Source organism: Euprymna scolopes, chromosome 37, assembly GCF_053919585.1.
Source record: "Euprymna scolopes isolate OS-2025 chromosome 37, ASM5391958v1, whole genome shotgun sequence".
NCBI classification, from domain to species: domain Eukaryota; kingdom Metazoa; phylum Mollusca; class Cephalopoda; order Sepiida; family Sepiolidae; genus Euprymna; species Euprymna scolopes.
This window is the reverse complement of record NC_136518.1, coordinates 7,029,390-7,047,427: the sequence shown is the minus strand read 5'-3', so window position 1 is coordinate 7,047,427 and position 18,038 is coordinate 7,029,390. Positions and strand designations below refer to the sequence as shown.

General features: G+C 31.7%; 1 protein-coding gene across 1 annotated transcript; it reads left to right on the top strand.

Moving 5' to 3' along the window:
- Window positions 1-8,887: 8,887 nt before the first annotated feature.
- Window positions 8,888-17,344, top strand: LOC145261061 (uncharacterized). The gene is made up of 2 exons (XM_080119223.1): window positions 8,888-9,290; window positions 16,928-17,344. The coding sequence occupies exons 1-2, from the start codon at window positions 9,027-9,029 to the stop codon at window positions 17,312-17,314; spliced, it is 651 nt and encodes a 216-aa protein (XP_079975349.1). The 5' UTR covers window positions 8,888-9,026; the 3' UTR covers window positions 17,315-17,344.
- The last annotated feature ends 694 nt before the right edge of the window (window positions 17,345-18,038 follow it).

The following is an 18,038-nucleotide window of genomic DNA, read 5'->3' as shown; positions in this document are numbered from 1 at the left end:
AGCTTTTTAATAGAAAAAGGAAATGGATTTCCCGCAATAATTTTACAAAAATCATTTTCATTGGTTAATACAACGATATAATAAAGTTAAACATTTTCTTATTGGTCATTCCAATAAATACAGAAACTATCTCTCTCTCTCTCTTATATATATATATATATATATATATATATATATATATATATATATATATATATATATATATATATATATATATATATATATATATATATATATATAATATGAATCGAAAACAAAATATTTACTTTCTTATGAAATTTTAAATCAATTTAATCAATTTTAAAAAAATCATACGAAAATAAAGTCGAAAATCATATTCGTTTCATTTCAAACTGAGACGATGTTATGATTGAACTACGGATGTACACAAGCGTCAAAATTATCTGCATCAATTTGTTTTCTTTTGGTTTAAACGCCTCTCACTGCGGCATGAGGTTAGCTTACGGAGGCGGGTGAATTCACTTTCATTTCCAGCTACGGTATAACTGGAAATGTTCTCTCTATCATTAAATCATTTCTCTCTGATAAGCTCATAAGAGTTGTGGTTGATGGACAAAAGTCAGAGGCCCAGACTATTAATGCTGGAGTCCCTCAAGGGTCCATCATGGGCCCAACTCTCTTCCTAATCTACATCAATGATCTCCCTAAACTGTTGGAAAAAAAAGTCATATAACTAAGAGTAGCTAACCTGAAGTGAGGAATCTTCTAATTCCTTCCGTAAATTCAGCTGGTAACTTAGCCAATCGGACTCCATAAGCTCTCTTTCCTCTTCAGAGACACAGGAAAGTTGCAACTTGCAGATGGAGATTTCAACTTCGTTGATATATTCCAAAATTTCCCTGTGGAATACAGAAAATACAGCAGGAGTGATCTCTGTGCCACGGGACAAACGAAGCCTACCCTTGATTTTCATCTTCAGAATGGAAATCTGGTTACGGTGTCGCTCCCTGGAATCTGCCACAGTTGAAGTATCAGAGGTCTCCATATCCTTGTACGGGTAATCGAACAATTTCCAGAGTTGTCATTAATTGCTGTTACTAATGACTCAAAGTTCTGTAAGAAATCGTGTTGAACTAGTGTATTTTTTTCGCAAATTGCGAAAAAAATACAATCTTCTTCGCGACCTTCTTCTCAGGTCTTGTAACCACAGTAACATAAAAAAAATAATGACTGACTCTTCACAAAGGAGGAAGGTTTTTATAACAATTTACCTTACTCTATTAGCATAAATAACCACAAGGCTATTGTTCTTCTTGATTGTTGGAAGACCATCCTCACCTCCGGCAGCTACACTCAGGTAAGCTATGTATTATTCACCACAAAACACATACTTAAATCATTCGCTGACATCTATGCTGATGACATGACCATCTACGGCAATACATCAAAGGCTGTAAATGAAAAAGCTCTCTCTGATTCTCTCTCCTTTGATCTTGAGCGTGTGGTTAAGTGGGGGAAAACGTGGTTGGTTACCTTTAATGCATCTAAGACCAAACTCCTATATTTACATCATCAACGCTTTGATCCCCATCTGGCATCAATTGAAATGGATGGCTCTCGTCTGGGAGAAGCCCCATGTTTTGACAAGCTTCTGGGTTTGACCTTCACTCTTGATCTGAAATGGAACATGTACATCAAGTCTGTTGCCAAGGTCGCTGGAAAGATGGTGGGATCCTTCTACCGCTCCAGAAGATATCTCACTACTGATGCAATTCTCTATCTATATAAAATCCAAGTACGTCCAAGGATGGAATACTGCTGCCATATCTGGGCAGGAGCTGCTAAAATAGCCTATTCTGCCTTAACAGAGTACAAAATAGACTTCGTGGCTTAGTGGGGGATGCCCTTTTCTCTTCCCTGCAATCTCTCTCCCACAGAAGAGACATTGCAAGCCTATCTTTGTTTTATCGTTATTTCCATGGCAGGTGCTCCTCTGAACTCCAATCTCTGGTCCCCCCTCACCAATCTTTTACAAAAAACACCTGTCTAGCTGAATCCACTGTCAAAAACTTTCCCCACTCTTTATCTATGCCTAAATCAAAACGTAAATTCTATGAATAAAGCTTCTTTCTTAGAACTGCATACCTGTGGAACTCTGTTCCATCTGCCTGCTTACCACCTGACTACAACCTGGATGTCTTCAAGTCCAACGTAAACAAATTCCTGATGAACTGCCCCCTTAAGTAGACACTTTATTAAATCTCCACACTAACGTACTGTACTTACAATAACTCTTATCCCTGAGTGGCTTCCAGGCCTTGATAAGTGGTGACCACCTTGTAACAAAAAAAACCCCATTTTTTATATAATATTTTTCAGTCCATTCTTTTAATAATAAATAAAAATTTCATGGAGTATTTCCAAATATTCTAAAGTTAGAAGCATTTTTCACGATAGTTTTTTTTTTTTTTTTTGTAGTTTTGTTTTGTTTTTTTAAACAAAAACGATTAATGAATTCAATATTTTAGCACCGAGAGTAATTTCATTCTTTGAAATATATTTAAAACTTAAAAGTTTTTGTTTGTTTGTTTTATAACATTTTATCTATAAATATTTTACATAACTGAAATGGAAAGTGAAATATTCTCTCCCGTGACATACAAACACAAATTTATCTTAAAAAGTCATTAACTAATCAGTTTTTAATTAAAGTTTTGATATGAACTAAAAAATAAAGAGTACATTAAATTTTAGTTAACAGATTTTCTTGTGGTTTATCTTATGAATAAATATTGTTTCGTATTTGTGCCGTGTACATACCGTGCTGAAATAATAACTTTATTTATAATGCCATTCTTAACTGGGGGGGGGGGCGTTCTAACTATTCTGAACTTTCACCTAACAATTTAATGAAAAGACAAAAAGATACCATAAAATTTAATTTAACTTGAAAATCCTATCTAAAATATAACATCATCATCATCATCATCATCATCATCATCATATTATTATTATTATTATTATTATTATTATTATTATATTACAACAACAACAACAACAACAACAACAATAACAATAACAATAATAATAATAATAATAATAACAATAACAATAACAATAATAATAACAATAACAATAATAATAATAATAACAATAACAATAATAATAATAATAATAATAATAATAACAATAACAATAACAATAATAATAATAATAATAATAACAATAATAATAATAATAATAATAACAATAATAATAATAATAATAATAATAACAATAATAATAATAATAATAACAATAACAATAACAATAACAATAATAATAATAATAATAATAATAACAATAATAATAATAATAATAATAACAATAACAATAATAATAATAATAATAATAATAATAACAATAATAACAATAATAATAATAACAATAACAATAATAACAATAATAACAATAATAATAATAACAATAACAATAATAACAATAATAACAATAATAATAATAATAATAATAATAATAACAATAACAATAACAATAATAATAATAATAACAATAATAATAATAATAATAATAATAATAATAATAATTTAAAAAAGGTACTGAAAATATAGCACAATTCGTATACTGCACAAGCACCACCACCACAATTATTATTATTATTATTATTATTATTATTATTATTATTATTATTATTATTATTACTACTACCGGGACAAGATCAAAGTGTAGTATCTGTTCTTCAGATGTTGCACTTCTATTTCTTGTTCTCTTTCGGTGGAGGAGAAATCCTTCACGACTGAGACAATTTTTTATTTTTGTACCTTTTCTCCACGTTAAAAAATGACCCTGGTGTCTAACTCTGTCCCGTGGGGAGGCATAGTAAATAGGTACTACTACCACTACTACTACTACTACTACTACTACTACTACTACAGCAGCAACAACAATAATAATAATTTAAAAAAGGTACTGAACGTGGCATACGCAAAAGGGTTTCATTGGTTTATTTAATTACAGAAACTTTTTTGAAGGTATTATTTGAGGCAAAAATAAAAACATGGCCAAAAGCATTATTTGAATATGTATGAAAAAATAAATGTAACAAAAAATAAAAATATTAGTGTGGAAAATATAATATAATAATGAAAATAAATGAAAATAAACTGAAAATAAAATAAAAACAAGCAAGAAATAGACGTATGAATTAAATTTAATTAACAAAATAAAATAAAAAATTCCAAAAATAAAATACACGCTTGATTACAAAAAAAGTGAAAGTAAACCTCAGGGAGCAGCCGTTAAATTAAAACCTGTTAAAACTTGTTTACCTGTTTCCCGTGAAGTGCCAAAAAAAAACTGTAGATAACATCGATTGGCGCCACACCAACTAATTGTGAAGTGCCAGGGAGGATGGAAAGTCCGAAATAGGAGAGTACTAACCAGATCTCCACTAGAAGTGTGCACTTCAAATCTGGTACCTTGGGGAGGCACGAGTGGTCCAGAGTTGAAAAACATTGGAAACTTTTTTTTTTTTTTTTTACATGAGGGTCACCACTTATCAAGGCCCAGGAGCCACTCGGGGATAAGGGTTATTGTGTGTACACTAATCAATAGGATAGTATCGTAGTAATAGTTAGTATTGGGGATTTGATAGGCGTCATTGCTTAAGGGGGCGGTTCATCAGGAATTTGTTTGTGTTGGACTTGAAGACATCCAAGTTGAATTCAGGGGGGAAACAGGCAAGCGGCAGAGAGTTTCACAGCCGTGCAGTTCTAAGAAAGAAGCTTTGTTCATGGAATCTATGTTTTGATTTAGGCACGAATAAAGAGTGGGGAAAATTATTGAAAGTGGTTTCAGCTAGTTGGGTGTTTTTCATGAGAGATAGGCGGGGGGGGGCAGAGAATGGAGCTCAGACGAGCACTTGCCATGGAAATAACGATAAAACAAAGATAGGCTTGCAATGTCTCTTCTGTGGGAGAGAGGTTGCAGGGAAGAGAAAAGGGCATCCCCCCACTAAGCCACGAAGTCTATTTTCTACTCTGTCAAGGCAGAATAGGCTATTTTAGCAGCTCCTGCCCAGATATGGCAGCAGTATTCCATCCTTGGACGTACTTGGCTTTTATATAGATAGAGAATTGCATCATTAGTGAGATATCTTCTGGAGTGGTAGAAGGATCCCACCATCTTTCCAGCGACCTTGGCAACAGACTTGATGTACATGTTCCATTTCAGATCAAGAGTGAAGGTCAAACCCAGAAGCTTGTCAAAACATGGGGCTTCTCCCAGACGAGAGCCATCCATTTCAATTGATGCCAGATGGGGATCAGAGCGTTGATGATGTAAAGATAGGAGTTTGGTCTTAGATGCATTAAAGGTAACCAGCCACCTCTTCCCCCACTGAACCACGCGCTCAAGATCTGAGGAGAGAGAATCAGAGAGATCATTGCCATTTACGGCCCTTGATGTGTTGCCATAGATAGTCGTCTCATCAGCATAGATGTCAACAAATGATTTTAGTATGTGTTTTGGGAGATCATTGATGTAGATCAAAAAGATAGTTGGGCCCATGATGGACCCCTGAGGGAGTCCAGCATTAATACAGTGGGCTTCTGATTTCTGCCCATCAACCACTACTCTTATGAGCCTATCAGAGAGTAATGATTTAATGATAGAGAAAACATTTCCAGTTATACCGTAGCTGGAAATCTTGTGAAGTAGGCCTGTATGCCATACCTTATCAAAGGCCTTTGATATGTCAAGAGCAATTGCCCTCGAAAGGAAGCCTTTGTCGAGAGATTCGCTAATTCTATGTGATACAACTGTTAGCACATCAGCTGTAGATCTAGCAGAACGGAAACCATATTGCGTGTCGCTAAGAAGGTTATTTCTGCTGGGGTGGTTGACTACTTCTCTATTTAATATGGATTCAAGCAACTTACTCATGATACTCAGGAGACATTGGTCTGTATTGAGAGGGATATGACTTATCACCTAAATTCTTAAATACAGGGCATACTGATGAGGTTTTCCAAGGTGTTGGAAAGCACTTCTCCTTAAGGCAACGTTTAACCAGTTTGGTAAGTATGGGGCAATTTTTGGTTGTAGCTTTTTTAATACTATAATTGGAATACCGTCAGGGCCAGTTGCTTTACTGGAATCAAGGTTCTTCATTAGCTTGGCGACCTCATGCACAGATATTTGTATGTTACCTAGCGTGTTGTGTGTTGTAGGAGGAAATACGGGGAGTTGATGGCCTTCGTCGCATAGGGTAGAACTTGCTGCAAAGTTCTTGGCAAATAGTTTGGCCTTGTCTGATGCTGACGAGATGACTGCTGGACCATTGATAATGGTTGGGATAGAACGCACGCTTCTGTTCAGGATCCTATTTGCTATTTGCCAGAACTGGTGGGAACCAAGCAGCTGATCAGCTACTTTGGATTTAATGGATTGAGCATATAGCTCTCTTGCATTTTTATTACTCTTTTACAGTGGTTGCTGGCGGTCCTATTTGAATAGTCAAGTCGCTGCCTGATGATATCTGTTGTTTGATTGAAACAAGTGGCTGTTTGTAGCAGCGAGATGTGAGCATGTTTATATAACAATAAACAAGTATTATATATATATATATATATATATATATATATATATATATATATATATATAATTCTTAACTTTTATTAAAAACATTATTATAACCTTATTTTTAAACCAAATTCAGATTTATAATTTTATTCTATTTTTATTCTCAACAAATATTACTTTTCTTATCAAGTAAATATTTTCCTTTTTATTTTAATTTTTTCCAGATACCAGATACATCTGCCTTACTTAAAAATTGCTAGGTTTATTTATGGTGTCTTTTACATATAAAAATCCCCACCCAATACTTTTGCTGATGAGGAGACTTTGTTTAAAAAAAAACTATATGTCAAAATTATTGTTCGTGGCTTAATGTCTATCACAATAAAAACATTGTTTCCGAAACGACCGTACAAATTATTGACTTTGTTGTTGTTCCTTCTTATGAGACAGATTTTTAATTTTTAATTCTAATGTGAATTTTAAATTATCAATCACATTACTATATATATATATATATATATATATATATATATATATATATATATATATATATATATATATATATATATATATATATATATATATATAACTTTTGCATAACTTTTATACTTCAATTCATATGAAATATCGATGTGATTATTGGCTGTTAAAGACGCTATCGTCATTTCAAAATGGTCTCTACCAAAGCTATGGACCACGACACAAACATAACAATTAAGTTGAAAATAGTAATCTCAATAATCCAAGTTAGCAATTTTTCTCTAAAAAATCTCTGCAACGCAATCAGAAATTTTATTTATTTATAGCTTAAAAAAAAAAACAGTAAAAAAAAATTTGAAATTCATAACGAGTAAATTGTTTCTCTAGTGAGCTTCTGTACTTTGCACAAATCAAACGTTTAACCATGTTATTCTTTTTTTTATTGTAATACGATGAATGTTGAGGTTTACATGTGAGAATCAACTTCCGGTTGACAACAGGAAGTGACATCATAAGGAGGGAAGGGGTTAAAAAAAAAAATAAAGAAAATGGCTGATCGTTAATCCGACAACTGACGTTCATGTTGGAACATTGCTGAATATTTATAATTGCCGGTGCCGGGAAATATAGCAAACAGGTAGAAAAAGAAAGCAAGGCTTATTTATGGCGAACAGTCACATTTGTGAATTAATTTCATGCTGTAATTCAATATGTCCGTTTGATATTTTATTTTTCGGGGCTTGAAAACAAACAAACAAACAAAAAAAAATGTGACAATTGACACTCTCATAAAATAATAATAATAATATGACGATGCTTAAAAAAAAGAAAGTTGAAAAAACAAAAATAAAAAAAATTGTTTGTGAAAAAATCGAAATTTACAGCAACAACCAAAAAGAAGTTTTCGTTGTCTGAAATTTGAGACTTTTAAAAGGATTCGAGTCAGAATAACTTGATAGTGAAAGTAGACCCACACCCACTTAAACAAAAACAATCCAAACAAATTAAAAAAAAAAAAAAAAATATTACCCTTGCCCCTTTTTTTCGGTTTCTTTAAATATTTTAATTTATTTTCTTTTATATGTATTCATTTATATTTTAAATCAAACTCTTCAAAAATAAATTAATTATTAATAAGTTTGATATTTGGTTAAAGATCCATTTCTTATTTTAAAAGACGGTTTTTATTTTAACTTTATTTATTTATTTATTTTTTTTTAAGTCGTTGTGGATGTGAGCTATACATAGTTTTATATAAAAAAATAATAATAATTTTTATAAATATTTATTTAAGAGCACAAAAACATTTAAAAAAAAATTATATCTTGCATATGAAAAAAAATTAAGAAAAAAATGATTTGATATACTTTAATTTTGCATTAAATAAAAACACATTCTTTTATTTTTGTAATCATTTATATGAAAAGAAATCTTTAAAATAAAATTTTAGAAAAAATAACTCAAGTGATACTAATTTTTTATTTAAATAATAAAGTGTACACATGAGAAAATTATTTTAAATTAATTTGATTTTGCATTAATTTGAAAAAATATTTAAACCAAAAGCTACTCCAAATTTTAATTTAAAATATGCATATGAAAAATCTGTAAAATGTATACTTTGTGTGCATTTAAAATAATTAAATAATAATAAACACTCATCTTATTTATTAAAACAAAAATCGTGCAAAAAGCTTAAATAATTTTTTGTGTTTAGGAGAAAAACGGATTCGAACTTAGAAGTGAGTGTCGAAAAAGAAATCATTATAAAATTGACTTGGCTAAAATAATGTTGTTTCAGTGGCAGTCGTTTTAAAGCTGAAAAGTTCAAGATAATAAAAAATAAAACAATAATAATAAAAAAACAGACAAATGTGGTTAATTGTTGTCTAAGTATTGACAAACAAACAAACAAACAAACAAAACTTGTTGATGAATATTTTCTTTTTTCACTCTGAATAATAAAAAAAAAAAAAAAAAAGAGAGAAAACTCCAAGAGCATTTGAATGTTGCCGGAAAACCAGGGAGGCGACGCCAGTGCCGGCGGAGGAACAGTGAAGATGCTGCCCCGGTCAAGTATCCAGGAGGCGAACCGGCACTTGCAGGCCCTTTATAAAAAGGTGGACGAATTGGAATCAGTGATAAGTAAACAGCACCAGAAACAGTTGGAGACGGAGGAGGAGTTCAAGGAAAAAGTGGCACACTTGAATCTCCGACATGACGAAGATGTCAACATTTACGAACAGAGAATTCTCGACCTGGAAAATCAGGTAAAAAAAAGCAAATAAAACATTTGAAACCAAAACAATGCATTATTACAAAAGAAACATGTTTATTTTGTTTGAAATTTATATTTAAATTTAAATATAAATTTCAAACAAAATAAATATGTTTATTTTGTAATAATGCGTTGTTTTTGTTTCAAACGTTTCTAATACGTATTTTATTTTATTGCTTTATCTTAACTTTGTGTATGTGTACTGCTCTTGATAGAATTCTGTTCAAATAAGTGAACTTGTCCGCAGCTTTTCAATTAGTTTCACAAATTGAGATCTGAGGCTGAACATAGCCTCTTCCAGGAACAGGTTGGTACGTTACTTTGGTCTTAGATTAATGGTCAGACCGAAATTATTGCATTCCTTAGAAAAACAATCCGTAATATATTGCACGTTTACGTGTTGGCATTCAGGACAGTGATCAGCAAAGAAAAGGTCTCGTATGATGACGATCTTAATCCTGGTGACAGCAGTTATTTTAAGTTGAATAATTTGCCATCTGTCCGCTAGTTGATGCTTACTCTGGGATTTTGGTATTGAATGCGTCAATTAGCACCACTGAGAACATTTCATTTCCTATTAGTCAATGTGTGCTCAGCACATACGATAACTATCTTTAACTTGAACTGACATCTCAAAATAACACATTGAATAAAATAAAATACGTATTAGATATGTTTGAAGCCAGAACAACGCATTATTACAAAATAAACAGACATTTATTTTGTTTGAAATTTATATTGAAATTTCAAACAAAATAAATATCTATATATCTCTATATAAATAAAATGAACTCATTTTTTTCCTGTCTGATTTTGACCTTAATAGGATTAAAAATCAAGATATTTCATGCAAATATAATATGCACAAACGGCAGAACAATATCTGAGGTGTGTTATAGGCTTATTATTTCTCAAATTCCTCGATAATCTTAGATTTCTATACTTTTTCTGCTGAGAAGTCACGGCCAAAATCGGTTAAGATCAATGGAAGTGGTAAAATATTTTCTCTCTTATAAATTCCTCCTCCCCCTGCTACCACTTAACACCGTTTGGGGATCGTTCACAAGGAACAGTTGAGAAGAGAACACAGGTTTGGCTTCGTAGTTCTTTCATGTGAAGTTATTTAAAATCACTAAACTAAGCTGCAGTGCTCTGTGGCGTAGTGGTTAGCGTGCTGGACAATTCACATTATATTTTCACGTTCGCGCCAACCTACCGTAGTCGTTTTTTTTTTTTTTTTTTTTTTTTTTTTTACCTAAACAACTGGAATGGACTTTTCTTGGTGGCTGAACTGTTAACGTTGCAGATGTTTTTTTTGTTTTGTTTTTTTTCACACTTTATTTTCTTACTTTTACTCATGACTCCGGGTTTGATCCTTCCTACTTACCTACCATAACATTTTTTAACCCACCCCCCCCGTCCCGGAAACAAACACTCGGGCAACGCCGGGTACCCCTGCTAGTTTTCTAATAATGTGTTGTTTTGGCTTCAAACGTATCTAATACGTATTTTATTTTATTCAAACTCAACCAGCGCTTCTATCAAGGAACATAAATGCTAACCTTAACCCTAACCCTAACGCTAACCCTAACGTAAAATAAAACACTTGTACATTACTGTCACTAAACAACTTACTAAAAGAATTCACATCTTGAACATTTGCAGGGTTTGTTTTACTGTACACACAGATTCGAAAAAGTTGTCAAAAAAACAAATATATAACAAATAAATGTTATCAAAGGCAAGATAAGTTACTTTTCTACCTAACTGGATAAGTTTTTAGTGTTTTTATTTAATGTAACATGTTTAATCGGTTCAGAAAACATGCAGCATTTATCGGTATATTTAAAAAATACAAATGGCGGCTAGCTCACTGTTAAATACGTTAAGTTTGGGGTGGGATTTTGCTTCTTGTCAGATTTATCCAGGGTATTGCCATTAAGGGGGTACTAGTGCTTTGAGTTCGTTAGAGTACTTGCTATTGAAATGCCTTGTAAAAATGCCACGTTTCGGTGATGGGACAGAGGTTGGAGTTTAGTTGATAGTGCAGGACCTATCATGTTGGCGACTCTTTTTTGAACCCTGTCTAGGAGTGAGAACTTAGTGGCAGATGTACCAGCCCAGACGTGGCAACAATACTCCATGCATGGGCGAACTGTGGCCTTGTAGAGATACAGTGTGAGTAGCCTTCTAGCATGGTAAAGTGAGCCCACCTTTCTCACAGCAGCCTTAGCAATGTCCTCAATGTATTTGTTCCAATTCATGTTGTCTGTGAATGTTAACCCTAGGAGCTTGATGGATGTATTTTCAGACAATGTATCATTAGTAGATCTGTGACAACAGCGTGTTCTTTCCATTCTTTTGACGCGAGTATATATCCAACGCAGTTAGACACAGTTAATCAACCGAGAACCACATCAGTCTATATAAAAACATATAAGATATTAGCGGATATATACTGTCGATATTTCCTACCGACGAGTGGGAGGGGGGGGGGGAAGAAAAGACATTTAGCTTGCAACGAAAAATTACCTCGTTGCTTACAAGCAAACGTATTCTTGTAAATATAACGCGCTGTTAACAGTTGTCGTACCGGTGTGATATATCTCTAACAACGACAAGAACAAACTACAACAACAACAAGCCTACAAAGGTGACTCTTTTTATAGTCTCAATCTCTCATTCAGCGAGATTGAAACGAGACTGGAATGTCTATTTAAGCTATAAGGAATAGACATCCTATTTTCTTCATTAACAAACACCAGGCCGGACCGTTCACAGCCATGAGTGTCTTTCCCTTCCCACCGAGCCACCCTCGGTAAGTCAATCAATTTAATTATCACAATACTCAAGAGTCAAAACAATGAAAAGAATATGCTGTTGTCCCAGCCCTAATCATTAGCCATGGCAATTAGTGGTTGAGAAGCTTAGTCTTGGCAGTATTGAACATTACCGACCAGTTACAACCCTATTTCATTCGAACTGTGGGTTTGAGGGTGGGTCCATAGATAATAAAGAAGGTTCAATTTTCAGGGGACAGTAAGATATTTTTTAAGGCTTTCCTATGACTCAAAATATCTTAGTGATCCCTGAAGATTGAACCTTATGATCTACAGATCCACCCTCAAACCGACGGTTCGGATTCTTGTAATGCAGAGCCAACCCAATGGGTTTTGTGGGTGGCATGGGCGAAGGAGAAATCTATGGACAAACGATTGTCACTCACAACCTGATTCCAAATACGACCGTCCAATCTAAGGATTTACCACATCTCCGAGTGATTATCGATTACCGGTGAGTAGACCGTTTTTGTTTCGCTCATTCATGCGATTGTGGGGTGTTGAGCAGCGAGATGTCTATTCACATTAAATTTAAACTTCTGCAAGTTAGTACAGGCAGTGAAGCAGGAAACAGGGAGGAAATTACAAAGTCTAGCAGTCCGAAGGAAGAAGCTATTAGACGGCTTTCTGGAATCTAGGGACATTTTTTTCACTAATATTAACAATTAGTATAGACATTCCGAAAAATTGAGTCACAGGAAAGCCTTTAAAAAATATCTTAGTGACCCCTAAAGATTGTACCTTCTTTCTGATAAACAGACCCACCCTCAAATCAAACGGTTCGAATTCTTGTAATGCAAAGCCAACCCACTTTACCTTAGTAGAAAAAAAGAAGCATGTTTTCAACACTCGAAGAAGGCCGCAGGATGCAGCGACCGAAATGTTGTGCTAATAACACCCAAGATGAGAATAATAGTCCGATTAATCAACACAAGCAAGTCTAAAATATATTTAAAATATATTTGAATTAAGATCTAAATATTATACTTTAATGAGAAAAAAAAATTACATGGCGTATCCATTGTTTTTCAAGAGTGTGGATCTAATTTCAGGCCAATGACAATGGTATATTTTGACTGCTACATGAATTGCAGGACGCTATGTTTTCTAAGTCTAAATCTATGAATATTTAGTTGTTTCTGAAATTGAAGTACAGCATTTGCTTTTCTTAAATTAAATTACGACATTTGCCTTTTTGAAATGAAAGTACGACATTTGCCTTTTTGAAGTTAAAGTACGACATTTGCCTTTTTGAAATTAAAGTACGGCATTTGCCTTTTTGAAATGAAAGTACGACATTTGCCTTTTTGAAATTAAAGTACGGCATTTGCCTTTTTGAAGTTAAAGTACGACATTTGCCTTTTTGAAATTAAAGTACGACATTTGCCTTTTTGAAATTAAAGTACGACATTTGCCTTTTTGAAATTAAAGTACGACATTTGCCTTTTTGAAATTAAAGTACGACATTTGTCTTTTTGAAGTTAAAGTACGACATTTGCCTTTTTGAAATTAAAGTACGACATTTGCCTTTTTGAAGTTAAAGTACGACATTTGCCTTTTTGAAATTAAATTACGACATTTGCCTTTTTGAAATTAAATTACGACATTTGCCTTTTTGAAATTAAAGTACGACATTTGCCTTTTTGAAATTAAAGTACGACATTTGCCTTTTTGAAATGAAAGTACGACATTTGCCTTTTTGAAATTAAATTACGACATTTGCCTTTTTGAAATTAAATTACGACATTTGCCTTTTTGAAATTAAAGTACGACATTTGCCTTTTTGAAATTAAAGTACGACATTTGCCTTTTTGAAATTAAATTACGACATTTGTCTTTTTGAAATGAAAGTACGACATTTGCCTTTTTGAAATTAAATTACGACATTTGTCTTTTTGAAATTAAAGTACGACATTTGTCTTTTTGAAGTTAAAGTACGACATTTGCCTTTTTGAAATGAAAGTACGACATTTGCCTTTTTGAAATGAAAGTACGACATTTGCCTTTTTGAAATTAAAGTACGACATTTGCCTTTTTGAAATTAAAGTACGACATTTGCCTTTTTGAAATTAAAGTACGACATTTGCCTTTTTGAAATTAAAGTACGACATTTGCCTTTTTGAAATTAAATTACGACATTTGTCTTTTTGAAATTAAAGTACGACATTTGCCTTTTTGAAATTAAATTACGACATTTGCCTTTTTGAAATTAAAGTACGACATTTGCCTTTTTGAAATTAAAGTACGACATTTGCCTTTTTGAAATGAAAGTACGACATTTGCCTTTTTGAAATTAAATTACGACATTTGCCTTTTTGAAATTAAAGTACGACATTTGCCTTTTTGAAATTAAAGTACGACATTTGCCTTTTTGAAATTAAATTACGACATTTGTCTTTTTGAAATTAAAGTACGACATTTGCCTTTTTGAAATTAAATTACGACATTTGTCTTTTTGAAATTAAAGTACGACATTTGTCTTTTTGAAGTTAAAGTACATTTGCCTTTTTGAAATGAAAGTATGACATTTGCCTTTTTGAAATTAAAGTACGACATTTGCCTTTTTGAAATTAAAGTACGACATTTGCCTTTTTGAAATTAAAGTACGACATTTGCCTTTTTGAAATTAAAGTACGACATTTGCCTTTTTGAAATTAAATTACGACATTTGTCTTTTTGAAATTAAAGTACGACATTTGCCTTTTTGAAATTAAATTACGACATTTGCCTTTTTGAAATTAAAGTACGACATTTGCCTTTTTGAAATTAAAGTACGACATTTGCCTTTTTGAAATTAAAGTACGACATTTGCCTTTTTGAAATGAAAGTACGACATTTGCCTTTTTGAAATTAAATTACGACATTTGCCTTTTTGAAATTAAAGTACGACATTTGCCTTTTTGAAATTAAAGTACGACATTTGCCTTTTTGAAATTAAATTACGACATTTGTCTTTTTGAAATTAAAGTACGACATTTGCCTTTTTGAAATTAAATTACGACATTTGTCTTTTTGAAATTAAAGTACGACATTTGTCTTTTTGAAGTTAAAGTACGACATTTGCCTTTTTGAAATGAAAGTACGACATTTGCCTTTTTGAAATTAAAGTACGACATTTGCCTTTTTGAAATTAAAGTACGACATTTGCCTTTTTGAAATTAAAGTACGACATTTGCCTTTTTGAAATTAAATTACGACATTTGTCTTTTTGAAATTAAAGTACGACATTTGCCTTTTTGAAATTAAAGTACGACATTTGCCTTTTTGAAATTAAAGTACGACATTTGCCTTTTTGAAATGAAAGTACGACATTTGCCTTTTTGAAATTAAAGTACGACATTTGCCTTTTTGAAATTAAATTACGACATTTGCCTTTTTGAAATTAAAGTACGACATTTACCTTTTTGAAATTAAAGTACGACATTTGCCTTTTTGAAATTAAATTACGACATTTGTCTTTTTGAAATTAAAGTACGACATTTGCCTTTTTGAAATTAAATTACGACATTTGTCTTTTTGAAATTAAAGTACGACATTTGTCTTTTTGAAGTTAAAGTACGACATTTGCCTTTTTGAAATGAAAGTACGACATTTGCCTTTTTGAAATTAAAGTACGACATTTGCCTTTTTGAAATTAAATTACGACATTTGCCTTTTTGAAATTAAAGTACGACATTTGCCTTTTTGAAATGAAAGTACGACATTTGCCTTTTTGAAATGAAAGTACGACATTTGCCTTTTTGAAATTAAAGTACGACATTTGCCTTTTTGAAATGAAAGTACGACATTTGCCTTTTTGAAATTAAAGTACGACATTTGCCTTTTTGAAATTAAATTACGACATTTGTCTTTTTGAAATTAAAGTACGACATTTGCCTTTTTGAAATTAAAGTACGGCATTTGCCTTTTTGAAATGAAAGTACGACATTTGCCTTTTTGAAATGAAAGTACGACATTTGCCTTTTTGAAATGAAAGTACGACATTTGCCTTTTTGAAATTAAAGTACGACATTTGCCTTTTTGAAATTAAAGTACGACATTTGCCTTTTTGAAATTAAAGTACGACATTTGCCTTTCTGAAATTAAAGTACGACATTTGCCTTTTTGAAATTAAAGTACGACATTTGCCTTTTTGAAATTAAATTACGACATTTGTCTTTTTGAAATTAAAGTACGACATTTGCCTTTCTGAAATTAAAGTACGGCATTTGCCTTTTTGAAATTAAAGTACGACATTTGCCTTTTTGAAATTAAAGTACGACATTTGCCTTTTTGAAATTAAATTACGACATTTGTCTTTTTGAAATTAAAGTACGACATTTGCCTTTTTGAAATTAAATTACGACATTTGCCTTTTTGAAATTAAAGTACGACATTTGCCTTTTTGAAATTAAATTACGACATTTGTCTTTTTGAAATTAAAGTACGACATTTGCCTTTTTGAAATTAAAGTACGACATTTGTCTTTTTGAAATTAAAGTACGGCATTTGCCTTTTTGAAATTAAAGTACGACATTTGCCTTTTTGAAATTAAAGTACGACATTTGCCTTTTTGAAATTAAAGTACGACATTTGCCTTTTTGAAATTAAAGTACGACATTTGCCTTTTTGAAATTAAAGTACGACATTTGCCTTTTTGAAATTAAAGTACGACATTTGTCTTTTTGAAATTAAAGTACGACATTTGCCTTTTTGAAATTAAAGTACGACATTTGCCTTTCTGAAATTTTCAAATGACTTAAATCTGATAACTTCATAATCGAATGCATTTTTTAAATTTTTCCCTCAGGTGGAGACTTTGTCGGATACACTGTCGGATACGATTCGCCAAAAAGATTCTTACATCGACAAACTTGCCTGCCAGTGTCAACACCTTGAAGCAATTCTCGGCTATCAGAGTTCCCTCCGTGAACTCTTACGCACCATGGAATCCTCGAGCATCAACAGCGATAATTTCGGAATGATGCGACCAATATCGGAAAATTCAGTGTCTTTAAAAAATGGGGATGTTGAAAACTCGTCGCCATTTCCCTCATCTTCTTCATCATCAGCATCTTCACATAAGCCCGTGCTGGAATATTCAGTGACCGAATTGAGTGACAATGACTCTCCGCCTCCTCGTAGCGAACGGCAAAGGAGGAATTTGGTGACCAGTGACAAGGAATATTATTTGTGAGGGGGTTTGGAATATTATTATTCTTTCTTTTTTTTTAATTAGAAAATTTATTTTTAGAAATTATTATTTTTTTTTTTTTTTTTTACATTTAAAGTTATAATTTTCAAATTTGAAATTTTTTATTGAAATTTTGAAAAAAAATTTTTTTTTCATTCCAAATGTTTTGAAATTTGGAAAAAAGAAAAAAAAGCATTTTTCATTTTTTTTTTATTCATTTAATTTTATTTTCTTAGAAGAAATTTCTTTGAAACAAAATTATTTTAATTTGTTTTTTTCTTCTCAGAAATTTTTTTATTTATATTTTCTTAGAAGAAATTTCTTTGAACAAAAAGTTTTTCTTTCTTGAATTTTTTTTTTAAGAAAAAAATTTTTTATTTTAAGAAAAAATTTTTTTATAAAATAAAAAATTTTTTTTTAAGAAAAAAATTTTTTATTTTATAAAAAAGTTTTGCTTTTACAAAATGTTCAGAATGTATATTTTATTTTGTCCAACAACAAAAAAAAACAACTTATTTTTGTGGATAGAATTTTTTAAATTCAAATTTTGTTGACAATTTTTTTCATGAAACCTAATTGCCTTAGTTTTTTGTAGGTGGTAAGTGGATTGTATATGGTCATGTGCCAATCATTGCTTTATTAAGGACCATGAGTGTATGTAGGTGTTTATATAATAGATAAAGTTATGATGTTAGATTTTAAAAGTCAGACCTAAATAGCAGTATAT